The 16,370-nt window shown below is 38.5% G+C and overlaps 1 protein-coding gene across 1 annotated transcript in view; it reads right to left on the bottom strand.

Moving 5' to 3' along the window:
• Positions 1-1,307: 1,307 nt before the first annotated feature.
• PTPRZ1 (protein tyrosine phosphatase receptor type Z1) overlaps positions 1,308-16,370 on the bottom strand; it is a 168,277-nt gene continuing 153,214 nt past the window's right edge. The window contains exons 20-30 of the mRNA XM_061197991.1: positions 16,227-16,361; positions 15,247-15,410; positions 13,500-13,635; positions 11,938-12,084; positions 8,827-8,920; positions 8,430-8,503; positions 6,501-6,629; positions 5,902-6,048; positions 4,144-4,286; positions 3,209-3,344; positions 1,308-1,612 (exon numbers count right to left, since the gene is read on the bottom strand). Of these exons, the coding sequence (XP_061053974.1) occupies positions 1,472-1,612; positions 3,209-3,344; positions 4,144-4,286; positions 5,902-6,048; positions 6,501-6,629; positions 8,430-8,503; positions 8,827-8,920; positions 11,938-12,084; positions 13,500-13,635; positions 15,247-15,410; positions 16,227-16,361 (1,446 nt within the window). The 3' untranslated portion in view covers positions 1,308-1,471. The remainder of the gene's footprint in view (positions 1,613-3,208; positions 3,345-4,143; positions 4,287-5,901; positions 6,049-6,500; positions 6,630-8,429; positions 8,504-8,826; positions 8,921-11,937; positions 12,085-13,499; positions 13,636-15,246; positions 15,411-16,226; positions 16,362-16,370) is intronic.

Genomic DNA, 16,370 nt, shown 5'->3' with positions numbered 1-16,370 from the left:
CTGGGCATTCTTGGGGACTGGTGCCCCCTTTTCGGGTAGTGCTCTAAAACACTCCTGGCTGAGGCAGGGGACTGCTTCCAGTATCAGAGCAGGCTTGTTACTCATGATTCCCTGTTTTCCTGCTCTTCACCTCCACATAGCTCTTAAATCCTGACAATAGGATTGTCACCTAGGACATCTTACCTTCTTCCACTCTGGGAGTTAGGACCTCCTGGTCCTTGTCCATTCACCCACTTGGCTCCCAAACCAGCTTAGCTTCTCCCTGGCTGGCAAATCTGCCTGCTTCTAACTCCCAGCTTGGTTCTAAACCAGTTTCCCAACATTTCTTGGTACATCATGCCCTCAGCTTCTGAGTAACGTTTTCATAGCTCCCCTAAACCAAAGGAAATACATAATGGTTCTGTTTATTAAGTAGTTAGAGCCAAATAATTTAATAGTAGTAACTGTGCAGTGTCAGTACACATTGCTGTGTTGTCCTCAAAAATGTTCAGTTTTGTGAGTTTCCTGTGAGTCTTAAGGCACAGTTTGGGAATCAGCTCTATACACTGTCCCATCCCATCAACCTTCTTTCACGTCCATAATCTCAGAGGGAACATGTCCACAATTTTCTGCTACACATGCCTCAGCACTCCACAAGCAAACACAAATTGATGGCAATATTTATATTTATTTTTGCAATGTCTTGGATAAAAACCATTTAAACAATGTCGGGTAAGGTGTTATTCTCATAAAAACATCTTCTTTCAAAACAAATGTATTTTTATTTTCCATAAAAGTTAAAATCACATGCTAAAACAGAGTTAATCACAACACAAAACAATATCAGAAGACTCACAGAGTAAGACCAGATGATAAGTTGCAACATTAAACTAAACAATTACACAGAACTAGAAAACTGACTCAGTAGTAAAATATAAAAATCTACAATTATAAATATAAATTTGGTCCATGGAGATGCTAGAGCAGTATTTACAGTAAGTATCAGATTATTTCTACTTTAGGTGAATACTGTGGTTGTAAAATGTTGAATATCATAGGGAACAGAGTGTTTTATTTACAGTATACTATATTAAAAGTTATATTTCTAGCAAACCTGATGATTGCTACAAATACAGCTAAAAATTTGACACTAAAAACAAACATGTTTTCTGTAGTTGGGAATTCCTAATATCTATAAATTGAAATTCTCTGTTAAAATCAATATGAAAAAAAGATACCACAATTCCATTCTTAGAAATACGGTAGATTTCAATCATTTTAGTTTAAACACAGTAAGTGAATCACAAGAAGTTTTGCAAAAAGGCACACATTGTTAATGATGTAAACTTGGCAGCAGAATCCTATGTCATGATAGTTACTGTCAGGTGACGTGAAGTAAACAGATAACAGAAGAACTGGACTAATTTTCCTGTCTAATTTTAGAAAGAGGAAAGCAATGCCCAGATGTGGACTCTTCTCACCCTTTTCCATGTTAAACTAAAGACTCTAAGCTCTCGGCTATATTTCCATCAGGCAACGCTGCGCCATTACTGTCCAGAGAGGTGGACGGATTCTCTTCCTGCCTCGTGCTCACAAGGCTGAGGACTGCTTTGTAGAGAAATTGATACTGCTCCTGGAGAACAGAGAATGGGAGGTCAGAAACAGGAAGCTCACTGAAGACGTACGTTTGTAAAAAGAAGCAAGGTTTTTAGTCACCCTTTGCCACTGTCATAGAAAGGCATTGTGTTAAGGGCTCTGTTATAATCAGCAGAGGTACACCATCCATATTAATGTCTCTTTCTGATTAAATTTAAAGTGGCTCTATAATTAGCCAACATTCATTGACCTAGAACGCTGGCCCACTACATTTGCCAATGGTAAACACTCCATTCTTATTCATTTACTTCATGGAATCAGAAGGTGACGTGATAAGGTGCTGGTACTGATTTATCAACTTGTGTGTAAACCCTTTGGCACAAGGCTCCTGTAACCCACTACGTTACTCATTTTCCTTTCTCCTTTTGTGACAAAATCTGTTGGGTTTTTCTACTTATGAAGAGGTCTCAGGACTGCACTGTCAGCCCAGGAACTCATGAGGAATGCAGGCCTTTCACAAGACCCACTGTTTACCAAGTATGCTTCACACTCCACCAGCCCGACGGGTCTTATGTCCTGCCTGGTGAGAAGGAGAGTGTGTGCCTGTGTACCCTGCTGTGGTCTCACGGTAGAGACACACAGAAGAATAAAGTAGTTGTTCTCTTACAGATGCCAACTTGGGGATGGTGAGGTGGGGGAAGGTAGTTGCAAAGAACATGAGCAAGTGGCTGGCTCCACAGTAGAAAATCATTAGGATCACACGCCTCATTAAATGCATTTGTGAAACTTGGGTATAAGTTTAGTCCGCCGAAAGCAATTTCATACAAGACAAGCTTGATACAACTCAACTCTCCTGAATGAGACTTTCAATAAGGGCTCCTCTGAAGTGCATGTGCACAAGGGTTACCTTACTCTCTGGCCAGCTGGTCTGGGCTAGAGCTTTGAAGATGGACTCTTTATAAGGCCCTTACACATACCCAGACCAGGAAGCTGGAAGTGAGCCTATGACTTCTGCATCCACCTAAGCTTCTCCCACTGGGGCATTTGCACAAAGTTCCCTATTGCCTTTCTAGCCCTTGTTTCTATAATAAAAAAACTTCCAAATTATTCTCAGAGTTGAGACTTATCTTTCCAGATGTGCTATGCTCTTTCTTGATTGTACGAGTCTCTCTCTCTCTCTCTCTTTTTAAAACTACCCCCAGAATTAGCTACTTCTTAAGTTCAGAAAATGAATTTGGCTTGAGAAAAAGGTGAACAGCTGAAGTCTATCTTCTGACTCTTCTTTGAGGCTATGTAGAACCCTAACCCCGGGAAAATAACTATTTATTTTGTTGGATAAATCAGATTAGTTGGTGCTTCTACTGAGGATATTTTTCAGAATTACAATAAGTCTTGCAAAAAGGTACACAATGAAATTTAAAAATTTTGATCCATCAATTTTCTGGAAAATAAACTTTAAATGTTTATTGTTCCAGTTCTATGGATTGCAAACTGAACATAATTCAGCTTGAAAACTACATGCTAATATTATCAATGTGATCTTTTTTGATACAGGACAAAACGATTTTGGTAGCCTCTAGAAAGTAACTTGTGCTCTAATGAGAAAAGTTTGGTTCGCTGCTTTATTACTTACAATGTCAGCAAAGACTCCTGGCCTCATCAAATTGATCATCTTGGCTACCTGGTAAACATCCACTGAATTTTCTTTTTCTAGTTGGTGCATGAGGGTTGTCAGAGCACAGAAAGTTCCTGCTGTCACTCCTCCATGCCTGGAAACAAATGGAAGGGACAAAGACTCCATTCAGATGCATCAAATATTCACATTTGGAACTCACAGAGCACATGGCCTTGATAATTCTGCAGTAAGAACACTGAAATTTTTAATAAATTGTCTCATTACTTTATAGTGCATGGAACTGTGGTTTACTTCGAATCACTCGGGAGTGTTCATGATATTAGTAATGAGACACTTTATAGAAGTTCAATATTTGGTGATACATTTCTTATTTTTATACTATGGAAGGGGTTGGCAGTAAATCAAAATGATCTGACTGAGGTTATAATATATATTATGTAATATTATCATATGCATCATATATAATATGTATTGATACATAACATGATTCCAGCATATGCATTTTTTATTTGTTCACAACTGAAACTTGGAAAGATCTATTGGATAAAAATTCCTGTTTCTGGTAAATAAAAAATATATCAATTTTACTCCTATCCCAGGAAGCCAATGGCTGAGAGACGCTTCGCTCGTTAGCACCTGAAAATTCAGGTTCTAAAACACTGACTCATTCACACAAAGTGTTCTTAGTGTAGAATGCAACAGCAGATGCTTGTGATCATGCACACATTTTCTGCCTTCAACAGGAGCTCCCAGAGAAGCGGAAAAAAACCCCAAAACTATTCTGTGTTAATCCTGTCCATGAGAAGCAGATAATCCACCCTGGCTGAACAATTCACGATTGGTCCAAAGTATTAGGTTAGTACAAAGACAACAGAAATATACATACACACAGAGAATGTCAGGTGTGAATTGATTTAAAGTGTGGAACTTACTCGTCATGAACAATCATGGGTCCATCCCTGGTGGCAGCTTCTTCTTTGATAATACTTATAAGTTCAAAAGTTTTACTAATGGGGCTATCTGGATTTGGCCATTTGGGACACTGAAAATGCCGCACTTCAAGTACATAATCATCCTATAAGGAGAGATAAAAATTACTGTTTTAGAAAGTGTCATACTGGTTGGTGCGTAGAGGAATTGAGGTAAATCAGGAATTACAGGAAGGCAATGAAACCAAAAAACACGCTGTGTGAGCAGCGGTAGTTGCAGCCTGTCCTTCATCATGGAAGGAAGAAACTGCCGCGACACCACATTTGCCACGTACAGAGGTGATCTCTTTTTTATTCAGAAATAAACTTTGTTGGTGGGCTTATCTTGCCAATCAAATCATGAACAAAGATGTACCTGTGCCAATAAATTTAAACTTACAAAAAGAAATCTCCAGTTTTAAAATTCGTTTTAAAAATAGCATAGACTTCTTCCTTTAAAAATTGTGCATCACTATATCGTACACCTGTAACTTATATAATATTGTACATCAACTATACTTAAATTTAAAAAAAAGAAAAAAGAAAAAAATAGCATAGCCTTCTTCAAATACCAGCATTACTCAGGTTTAACTAAGGGAAGAATAAGATTGCTTGACACAGTGTGGGAAATGCTGGTACGGAGGATGGAGACATGGTTTCCACTGCAGTCCCAGTTCTGATCTTTGCTAATTAAGTGACCAAACCAGGTTGTGTGACTTTAAATCTCTTAAACCTCTGATCCCCAGTTTCCCAAAGTGGCTTATACATATATAGAAATTTGATTTATGACTGAACTGGTATTGTTGATCTATAAATGATGCTGGAACAATGGTTATTCACACAAAAATAATAAAATTGGACCCTTGACTCACAAAATATAAAACATCAGTTTCAGGCAGAACTATAAAACATTTAGAAAGCAATGTATTTGCATTATCAATTTTATACGTTTTGGTCAAATATTCTAGCGAATACTCAATCTTCTTATGTACCCTATATGTTTTACCAGTTTCAGAATTAGGGTAAAGTGAAACATTTAAACCATCTAAAACATGATTTATTTTTTTCCTGATTGAGAAAGTCCTCTGAATTTCACATGCTTTACTCATCATTATTAGCATCTTTCAGTCTTTCACAGGAGCTGTGCAATAATTTATGAACTGTGCTGTAATCATAGAAATAGTTATTGACAAAGAATTCAAATTGGTGCCTTGTAGATAATCAGGAGTCTAGTAAAACAACCCTAGTTCATTGCACTGCATGTTTTCAAAGCAGTTCTTCACTTAACAACCCTCTGTACATCAGTAGAGAGCAGTAAGCTTTTTTTGGTAGGTAATATTTTTCCCATTTTATTTAGGAGAATACAAGGTAAGGACTTGCCTTAAAACATGAGAATTAGGATTAATGAAATTATTTTTTTACTCTGTTTATTTTCAACTTAACTTCTATCAGCAACTGCTTTGGAGTAAAAGAGAAACCTTTGACTTCCTGTGTGTGTAGAAGTCAGGGATGGTGGAGTTTAGTGATGGCTAATTGTTTAATGATTCTATAAGATTTTGAATATGAAAATGACAAGTAAGGTAAAAGTTATTATTTGGGTAATCTGTCTCAATTTGTAAGAAATCAGATTCCTTCTTTTTATTTCTAGGAGAGATTCTTAAACTGGCATATATTTAACATGTGCTTAAGATGAAAAGTTTGTCATTTAAACTGTGTCCATACCTGGGTAGCTTCTAAGATAAAATCTTGCATTATAAGTTTTTCTTCGTTAGACAGACATTTGTGTTCTTCAGCCATAAGAGTGACCTTAAAACTCTCACAATTTATAGGCTCATCCTTATTTGGCCAGTAAACAAATTCATCTTCTGCCTGGAGGATTAAAATCCAAAGAAGATTCTAGATTTTAATAAAATGTTTAAGTCAGACTGTGAAACGAAGTTAACTGGTTGCCATAGACAATTCAACTCAAATTTTTCTTTGAATCTCAAAATTTACTCTTAAAATATCCTAACAAGTTTAATTTAAAAAAATGTGAATAGAAACATATGGACTGACTTCCTTCATGATTGCAATTCTAATTTCCTTAAGCAGCGTAATAAATACTTAAGTTAATTTCAACCTACTTTTATTTAAAACTGTCATTCAACAATTTCAGACCTGGGATATTGCATCCAAACCAGGTCCAATAATAGACAAGGTGCAACTTCAATATTAGTTTATTGGTTGAAAAAAAATACACTCTTTGTATGCTGGACTTCTGGTGGTTGTGTGTTGATACCTACCCTGTAAAGAACATGCCAAGAATGACCTGAGGGACTTACCATGTTTTGACCATCTGGAAGCATAACGACCAGCTGGGCATTATGGTCCCATATCATCCTCCAGAAATCCTTGATGGTATGGAGAAGGGGATGCTGGGTGATGATGAATTCACTGCTCTGATAATAACCCTACAAAACCAAAGAGAAGATAGAAAGAGCCTTGGCATATGACTTTAAACATTCAAAAAACATTTATAGGTTAATGGTTACTGTCTTTTTATTTGTAGATTGTGTCTATAAATATTAATGTGATTATTATAGCCAATGTTACAGACACCTCCTATATGCCAGGTATAGCACTAAACATTTTCTTCCTTTATTCCTCACAGTAGTACTATGAGAAAGGGAATGTGATCTTCATTTTATAGGCGATTAAACTGAAGCTTAAGAAATTAAGTGCTGTGCCCAAGCTTACCCAGCTATCACCTCTAGGAGGAGACAACAAAAATGGCTTCTGGACTATGTCTCTTCCACTAGATAGAACGGAAATCTAGAGATTTTATATTTCTTACTTTTCACAAGTCCCAATGGCAGAGTGCTAAATTTCACACCTACTGGCAACCGGATACCTTTACACCCTGGCTGCCTCTACAGGAGAGGAGCCGGGGTGGGGGGGGGGGCACCTGGCAAATGTTGCTGCAGAAACCTGAAAGCTGGTGCCATTGAATTAATCATGATTTCCATGTTACTGCTTACCAAAATCATGGCTCAGTTAGCCCTTTCGGCAATGGAATCTCTCAGATCGCATTCTTATCTCCCACGGGCTCATTTGAAGTGTGGAATATTTTCATTTTTTATTTTTTAAGCTTTATCTTCATTTATTCATCAAGAAGAATTCTACTCAATTGACTTTGTTTTGGTTACAATCTTGTTTGAGAAGCAGAAAACTTTTAAGTTCATATATTCGGATTTGAATGAACAGGTTGTACATAATTAAATGTTTTTCTGGTTAATTGCAGATTCTTTGGATGGGAAGAGACCTTGAAAAGACCTCTAGTTTATCCGGCAACTTCAGTCAATATCCCACTAAAGTCATTCCAGGTAGATAAAAATTCATCCTATTTTGTAAATCTTCAGACTTAATGTGGCAAGCTTTGTAGGTAATATTTTCCAGCATTTAATTATTTTCTTGACAAGAATAGTCTGTCTTCTATCTAACCAGCACACAATGCAATATTTATATTTGTTCTCTTAACCCATTCTCGATTTTTGAGTGAAAATATCTGCTTCCTATAGTATTAAGATGCCGCTATTTTAAGTGTGGCATGCTTTTAGATGCCACCTCCACACATCTCCTTGTTTCTTGCATGGATATACCTTGGTATTTTCTAGATAAACAGAACAGTGATTTTGGCACGGGAATTAGGACCCTTTCAGCTGAAGGCAAACTCTGTGATTGATTGACCTAAAATGGAAATGAAGGTCACACAACAGCTACTAAAGCACTCATCCCTCTGATAGTAGATCTAAATGCAGAAAGAAAGTATTGTATCTTTAGAAATCCAAGTCCCCAAATGAGCCCAGTTTGCAGGGTGAGAACCATGCTGCAAACCTGGAGTGGTAATGTGAACGAGACTGGACTTTGCTAAAGCTGGTGTATCCTGGGTCTGCAGGGAATCTGCTTTGGTGAATGAAATGGAGCTGCTTAGACGGGCGAGTGGATGTTTTGTATCTACTCATGGTGAGTTTGGTTCCCACATCTACTCATTGTCTTGATTAAGGGTTCTCCAGTCCCAGCACACATAAAAACATCAAGGAATGCTGTGATTCTATTGCTGTTGTGGGCTGTGAGCCTGCAGTCATCAGATACGACTCATGTCCACCTGTGGTGCCTCCCGTATCTGACAGTCACTGCTTTGGGCAGCCCACTCTGGTTTTGATTCTGATAACACAAGCTGCAGCAGTCTCCCCAGGGGCTCTCTGACTTACCATGATGTAGGAGGCATTGATGTAGTCTGTGCCTTCCCCACTCAGGGATGAAATGCCAACCCTGGATCTTTCCACTGGGAATACAGAACATTCATCATAAACAAGTAAGCTCTTAGCACTGTATCTCCTCCCCGCCCCTGCAAATGGCAAAACACAGCTGCATTTTGCAAGTTGAGTGTCTTTGACTTTTAAGCTAGTTTTTCTATGTATTTTGCACTTCTAGACAAAGACTTCAAGGTTTAAGAGTCCTTGTTAAGTTATATTATCTGGCATGATTAGAAAAATATGAGTGTATTGTTTTTGTTCCAAGATGTACAAATATTGTCAAATTATCTACAAGGCTTCTATTATTTAAAAAGTTGGGGTTTTTTTTCTTCCAAAATTCAACATAGCTTACCAGGGATGATGGAAGACGTTCTGTTCTTTTCTCTGTTGCATTGCTTTAGGGCTGTAGAATAGTCACTCTGCTGTATATTTGATTGACTCAGGAGCTGAGAAAGGGTGTCAAGGAAAAATACAGATTATTTCATTTAAGCCCCTCAAATAAACACACACACACACACACACACACACACACACACACTCAGATACACAGGAGACTCAACAAAGATAAGATACTGAATATAAATATATCTGACTTATTTTCCAAGAATTCCTTGAATTAAACTTGTTCTGGGGGACTCCCTGGTACATCTATGTTCTATATTCTATACCAGGAGGGTTGGAATAAGCAGAGAACACTTGATGTCTAGTTTGACTTTCAGCATTAGGAGCCTTCCTCTATGGTGTGGGCCCTCCATTTTCTCTACTTAAATCTCACACTGCAGCTGGGAGATAAATTGCATGTGAGTGTGTATGTATGTGTGTGTGTACATATATATGCATATAGTTGGATTTTATTCATTATTTTAGTACTCAGTCACACGAATTATCTACTTGCTATTTATCTATTCCCCAGTTAGTGAATGTTTGGGTTATTTCCAATGTTTTGCTATGTCAAACTTTGTAGCAATGAATATCCTTTGTATATTTCTTAATGTGCACACGTGAGGGTTTCTATAAAGAATTAGGAGTCACTGGTGTTTAATTTTTGACAGGCTAACAGATGAAAAAAGTATATCCCGGTTTTGATTTGCATTTCCTTACTTATTGTGAAACTGTTGATTTTAGTTACTTCTTCTTTGATGATTGCCTTTTCATATTTCTACTTCATTGCCATTTACTAATTTGTAGGGGGTTTTGACTATTAAATGTAAATCTACAGTCTGCTAAGAAAGTTGCAAATGTCTTTGTTCTCTTTAATCACACAGACATTTACAGCCAATTCAGTTTTTCCTTAAGATTTCTGTAATTTAACATTTTAATTTAAGAAGTCCTTCTCTACCCTGAAGTTCTCAAGAGATATTTTCCAATATTTTCTTATAATAGTTATAAAAATTTGTTTTCATCTTTAGATATTTAATCCATCTTGAATAATTTCAGTGTTTGAGGTGTGGTAGGGACCTAACAGTACTTGTTTCTACATGGAGATTGTCCTAATATCATTCATTGATTAATCCATCTTTCCTCACCAATTTGTAATGTCATATCTGTCATATAACAATTTCCATACGCACATGGTTCCTCTGGTTCATTTGTCTGTTTTTCAATATTAATTATTATATTTGCATAAAAATTATTATACTTGCATAAAAAGTCTTTCATATACAGTACAACAAATTTCTATTCTTTATTTTTCAGTATTGTTTTAGTGTTTTCAATTCTTTACTTTTTTTTTTAAATAAATTTTTATTTATTTATTTTTGGTTGCATTGGGTCTTCGTTCCGGTGCACGGGCTTCTCATTGTGGTGGCTTCTCTTGTTGCAGAGCATGGGCTCTAGGCGCATGGGCTTCAGTAGTTGTGGCACTTGGGCTCAGTAGTTGTGGCTCACGGGCTGTAGAGTGCAGGCTCAGTAGTTGTGGCCCACAGGCTTAGTTGCTCCGTGGCATGTGGGATCTTCCCGGACCAGGGCTCAAACCTGTGTCCCCTGCATTGGCAGGTGGATTCTTAACCACTGCGCCACCAGGAAAGTCCTGATTCTTTACTTTTCAATGTTGAGGTGGGTTTCTGATAAATATTTGTTGAATAAATAGACATGCAATTCATTTCAAGGACATTTTTCTATGGGTAAACGTGAATAAATACCTTTTCTTATAGGACAGTATATACACCCCCCTTCCAAATTTCCCTACTTAGGTTGTTAACAGGAAATAGAGTCAAATGTCTCTGTTTTTAATTAGATTCTGATCTCATAACTGATATTTCCATTTTGATCCTGAATTATCCAGTATAAGCGATATCAATTCTTTTATTAATTTAATTGTGTAGGGGGTAAATCATATTTAAATAAGAAAATGGGTAATAGATGTATATTTTTAACTTAGAAAAAAGCCATCCTAGCAACATCATGTTAATGCTTTATATTTATTATCTGTTTCTGGAAGCTGTACTGTGCACTTTTTCTTCCTTAAAGTGTTCCTTTATGACTCACATAAGCTTGGCTGAATAAAACATTTATGCTTTCCTGTCTGCAAGTTCTAAGTTCAGCTTCCACCCCTCATCTGTCTCTTACTCCTCCCAAAGCACAAAAGGTGCTGAACGAGAAGGTAAAAAGTCAGAGGGAACTCATGACTACATCTTCTGTGTTGTAAGCTGCAGAAAAGAAAGAGAAAAAACTTCAATCTGGAGGTTTGTTAACTCTCCTGGGTTTTTCCAGGGCCTTCTGAATTCTTCCTAGACATTCCTTCTTCAGAAATTGGCCCTGTTTCTCTAGCAACCCTGAGAAGTAAGAGGTTGGTATAGAAATAATGGGGAACAAAATAACATAGCCTTCATTCCTCTGGAAGATGACAGCTCTGCAAATCCCCCTATCTCCGCAGGCAGGTCTGGTAACAACTGCTTTCTGAATTCTTTGCTGACTGGTTTCTGGAAGTCAGAGAGCTAAGTTGTGAGAGGTAGAATATTGAACAAAGCATGCTCCCCTGTCTAGCTGACTGCCTCGTGACAGGGTGGGTGGGAGAAACTGGGGTTGAAGAAGCTATTCCTGTGGGGTGGCCTATTCTAGTCTGGGGGCTTCAAGTGAGACCGACTCTTCCAAAAAGCAGCGCGAACAGCCTAAGTCACAGCACTCGTGGTTATAAGTGGTCTGGTTTTCTCAAAGTGAGAAGAGCACTTACATCGTCTGTGTTAGAAGTTCTGCCTGTTCCTCCTGTTCTGTTCTGTGCCCTCCTTTCCTGGACCACGTCTGCATTTCTAGGGTTTCTGAGAACTTTCCCTCTCGCTACTCAAAATTAAGGTTCTTGAAATTTGCCAAGTGGCTTTGTTGCCTGTTGTAAAGGACACAACAAAGCCACTGGGCCAACAGAGCACTCAGCCTGTCCGCACGGCTTTGTCCACTCAAATGAGGAGATGCAGGAACATTCCAACCTGTGGTGACACCCAAGAGAGGGGCTTCCGAGAGAACTCACCTTGAATTGTTTGTCTAGCTTTGTTTTGCCTGTTGGTCCAGGAATGAGGAGCCCGTTAACATAGGCGTGGATGTGGCTGTCCGGGACCTCAGTTTCTTTACTAAGTATCGCCTCGACCAGCGCGTCATGAATGAAGACATACTGTTCCTGGCAAAGCAATGACAAACAGGGATATCACCTCAGGTTTTCCTTATATGTATTGAGGTATAAAAGTAGTATCTTCCACTGATGGACAGAAAGCGTTTTACAAAATGGAAGGGAGGACCCACAGAGATTGCTTACCAGCCCTGGCAGGAAGTCAGATGGAGGAAAAGGTGGTCATCCAGAAACAATACAACTCTTTCCATCCCTCACCTCTTTATTTCTTGTGCATTGGCATTTAGGGAAGATCGCTGGAAGATTTGGGGAGGCAAAGCAATGCCCTCTCTGCTCATCCTTCAAACCTGAGACCCTCTTCCACATTTTGCGCTGACTTCTCTACTTCTGATGGGTCTTCCCCTTCTGCCCATTCCAATTCTCCTTTTAGCCGGTCATATATAATTTACCACAATTATCTATACAGTTTTTAATAGTTATCTTCTATTTCATGTATGGGACTCTTCCCTCGTCTTATCTGACTAGAATGTCATTTCCTTGATGGAATGAAGTTTGGTTGGTTTGGTTTGGAAGCCCACTCAGTCATATGTTTCTTATTGCTTTCAAGCTGCCATACATAGTTTTCAATTTAAATCCATTTTTATTTAGAAATAGTGAAAATAAAAGACAGGTATGCAGAGTTTGTCCTGTGTCATATATGGGTAAATGATCTGGGCTTAAAAAAGGGAATAATTTGAGCATAATTCATACTATTTAAATATGAGAATGAATCCGTTCATTCATTACATGCAGGAAAAGCTAGAGGATTCTGCAAGAGGAGATGAGGGTTGACTGATCTACTTACTCTTTTTCTGAATCTTGCCTGTGACCAGTGTCATTTTAAAGATATTCCTCATTTGGTCATAAAATAGACAAAATTTAGCTGGTCCATCCATGACTTATGTGCAAGTACCTGGTGTTATAGTTTGAATTGTGCACGCCTCCCACCCCCGCAGAAGATATGCTGAAACCCTAACCTTCCAGTACCTCAGAATGGTGACCTTATTTGTAAATAGAGTCGATGCAGATGTAGTTAGTTAAGATGAGGTAGGGACTGGTGTCCTTATAAGAGAGAAATTTGGACACAGACACGGACACAGAGGGAAGACAGCCGTGTGAAGGAGGAGGCAGTTAGGCTGCCAAATCCAGGGAAATATGAGGCTATCAGAAGCTTGAAGAGACAGGGAAGGATCCTTCCCTAGAGGATTCGGAGGGAGCATGGCCCTGTCTACCCCTTGATTTTGGACTTCTATCCTCCAGAAGAAGGGGACAACACGTTTCTGTTGTTTTAAGCCACCCAGTTTGTAGCACTTTATTACAGGGAGCCCCATGGGACTAACGCACCTGGTAATACAAACTCTGGTCTATCCAGCATTTTAGGGACATTTCCAACCCTTAGATAAAGGAAATTATCCTTTTTATCATACCTCGGTTTGCACCAAGTAATTTCTTTGTGAACGAATGTGTTTTAAAAAGCCGAATATGTTGACGGTTCCTTCATGTTGAATTTGCTGCAGCATACTGTCTAGCACGATATATGTGCCTGTTCTTCCAACGCCAGCACTGAAGAGCACACAGAGAAAGAGATTTCAATGTCAACATAAAATACATTTGAGGATTGGTCACTCCCGGCTGTCTTGTAAACTAATATCCTTCTCCAAGCAAATGAGCCACTTAGTAAGTAATTCAGCAGTCCAAGACAGTAAGCAGCTTAGGAGTTAAGCATAATGCTTCAAATAACAAACAAAGTTTTCTTTTTTCTTTCTTGCTTACAGGTCAAACTCCAAAGCAATCTGATTATTCCTGCTGGAGATTTTTTATTTTCAATTACAGTTATTATTCATTATACATTATACAGTGGAAATATTATGTATCAGAGTATAGCAAATAGACATTTAATTTGAGAAGAATGAAAGCATCAGCCTCACCAGCCTCTGAAAAGACAAGGTCTCTGGGTCTGTATTGTCAGGTAAACATGTTTGTAAAGGTTTCCGCGTTAATGGAAAAAAAGAGTTTGCGAAGGCTTTCAGCTGAAAATATCATTTCAGTGAGATGGTGAGGAATAAAGAATAACTTCAGTCATTTCTAAAGGGCCATTATCTAACGACTTCTTCAAAGCCTCTACTGGAGGGACAGAATTCAGAGGCAGGGATTCTTTTCAAATGCTCTGACGAGTAGGAAGTACTACAGTGAAGAATTAGCATCCGCTCTGCACAAGGCTCTGGGCCTTTTCCATTCGCTAGGAAACAATCCCTGACCTTCACAACTATTTTTCCTGCATCTTCCTGTTTCCCTCAGCTTATCGTCAGGCTCACAGATAAAAAACTCAAGATAGGTCTCTCAAACTTTGAGGATAACTCCTGAGATAGGTAATTAGAATGTGTGAGATACTCTGCATATCAAAAGAAAACAGTTGTTTCTGTAAAAACACAGACACTGCTTTGACAAAAATACTCCACATAGAAATGAATTTGACTTTTGTGGTCATAAAGCTCGGCACAGAAGTCAGCACGCAGTAAACAGTAACTGCTATTTTTGTTTTAACTGAAAAATATTAAATTAAAGCCTCTAACACATTTTTCTCTTTCTCTGAAACATCATTATTTCTATTCACTCACCCAGTCTTGGAAATTAAAGTACCTGGGCAACGATGAATTGATTACACGTTCAATAGGATATATTAGACAGAACTCAGGAAAATGAGAACGGGGTTTTGACCCCAAACTGTTTAAAAACAACTTAAAATATTTTGCAAAATTCCCCATACTTTGTGCACTTTGGTTTTTCTAATGTAAACCTGGCGTATTAAGTCTACAGTAGACTATTAACTCCTAGGAACAGGGGTTGTGTCTTAAGCATTTTAATCCCACGACATTATGTTGTAATAAATGCTTGTTTAATGACAAAACGTTGTTCTGCCTGCTTCACACAGTTAATAAGCTGAAATCCAATTAACCAATCAAATAGAATATTATACATCATAGAAATACCTGGTGCTTTGAAATATTCAGCAATCCAATTCTGAGTCTGGCATACTCACTTCCCAGTAACCAACGTTTCATGCCCCTCAGCTTGTGAAATCATTCCCACTTTGGCAAAGCCTTTGTTCCACTGATTCCCTTTTTGTTAGCATAAGCAGTTCTACGGGTTTGGAAACCCGGCGCTGAGACTCACCTGCAGTGGACAACAACAGGCCCTACTGCGTGGCACTTGGCACGGGATGCCTTTCTCACAAACGTCAGTACGGGCAGCGAGTACTCTGGCACTCCCATGTCAGGCCACTGAGTGTAGTGGTACTGGGTGACCACGCGCCCACTGGGTCTTCCTTTCTGGGAACCCTGGAAGAGACCAGACAGCTAATCAGCTAATTATAGGAACACGCACACACGGCGTCCTTAAACATCCACTCAGGATTCATAGCTTGATGTTGGTGGTTCATAATGAAGCTAAAAAAGTACACCGTCATTTGTGATGGTTAATTTTATGTGTCAACTTGGCTAGGCTATGGTGGCCAGTAGTTTGGTCAAACACCTGTCACACCAGATGTTACTGTCAAGGTATTTTTTAGATGTGATTGACATTTAAATCAGTAAGACTTCCAGTAAGGTGGATTATGCTCCATAATGTCAGTTGAAGGCCTTAAGAGCAAAGACTGAGGTTTCCTGAAGAAGAAGGTATTCTCCTAAAGACTGCAATGTAGAAATCTTGCCTGAATTTCCAGCCTGGAGTCAATTATTAAAACACCCTCTCTCTCTCTTTAAATATATATATATATATATACACACATACATATATATCTACATACAGATATATGTTTTTCTAAGGAACCCTGACTTATAACTTGCTCTTTTTCTTTTCCTCCCCCTTTTCAGTCTCCACTATTTTCAGTTGGATGTGCAGTTATCACATGGGGCAGGGACTTTTGTTCCTGTATCACTGCCACCATTGGCACCATGACCAATGTGGTGCTAAAGCCACATCTGGCATTAAGAGACTTGGAAGAAACTTTTGGGACTGAGGTGTAGCTGTGATAAGAACTCTTAATGCCTTTAATTATTTGTATTTTTACCCTGTTTTGGTTATACCACCTGTTTTCTTAAAAAAGGATCGAGATGTATTACTCAATTGATGATAGCCATCATTTGTGGACTCACCTTTTTGATCTTTGTGTTTCTTACAGTAAAAGTCCTCACAGTGTAATATGCAAGCATTTGAACACTCTTTTGAGTGACCAGAAAGTTCCCATACTCTTCATTCCCATCAGCAGGCCAGTACTGGTCACATTTTCTCTGCAAAAG

This window comes from Eubalaena glacialis, chromosome 8 (assembly GCF_028564815.1).
Source record: "Eubalaena glacialis isolate mEubGla1 chromosome 8, mEubGla1.1.hap2.+ XY, whole genome shotgun sequence".
Taxonomy (NCBI): domain Eukaryota; kingdom Metazoa; phylum Chordata; class Mammalia; order Artiodactyla; family Balaenidae; genus Eubalaena; species Eubalaena glacialis.
The sequence above is the reverse complement of the archived record's forward strand: the minus strand, read 5'-3'. Positions and strand labels throughout refer to the sequence as shown.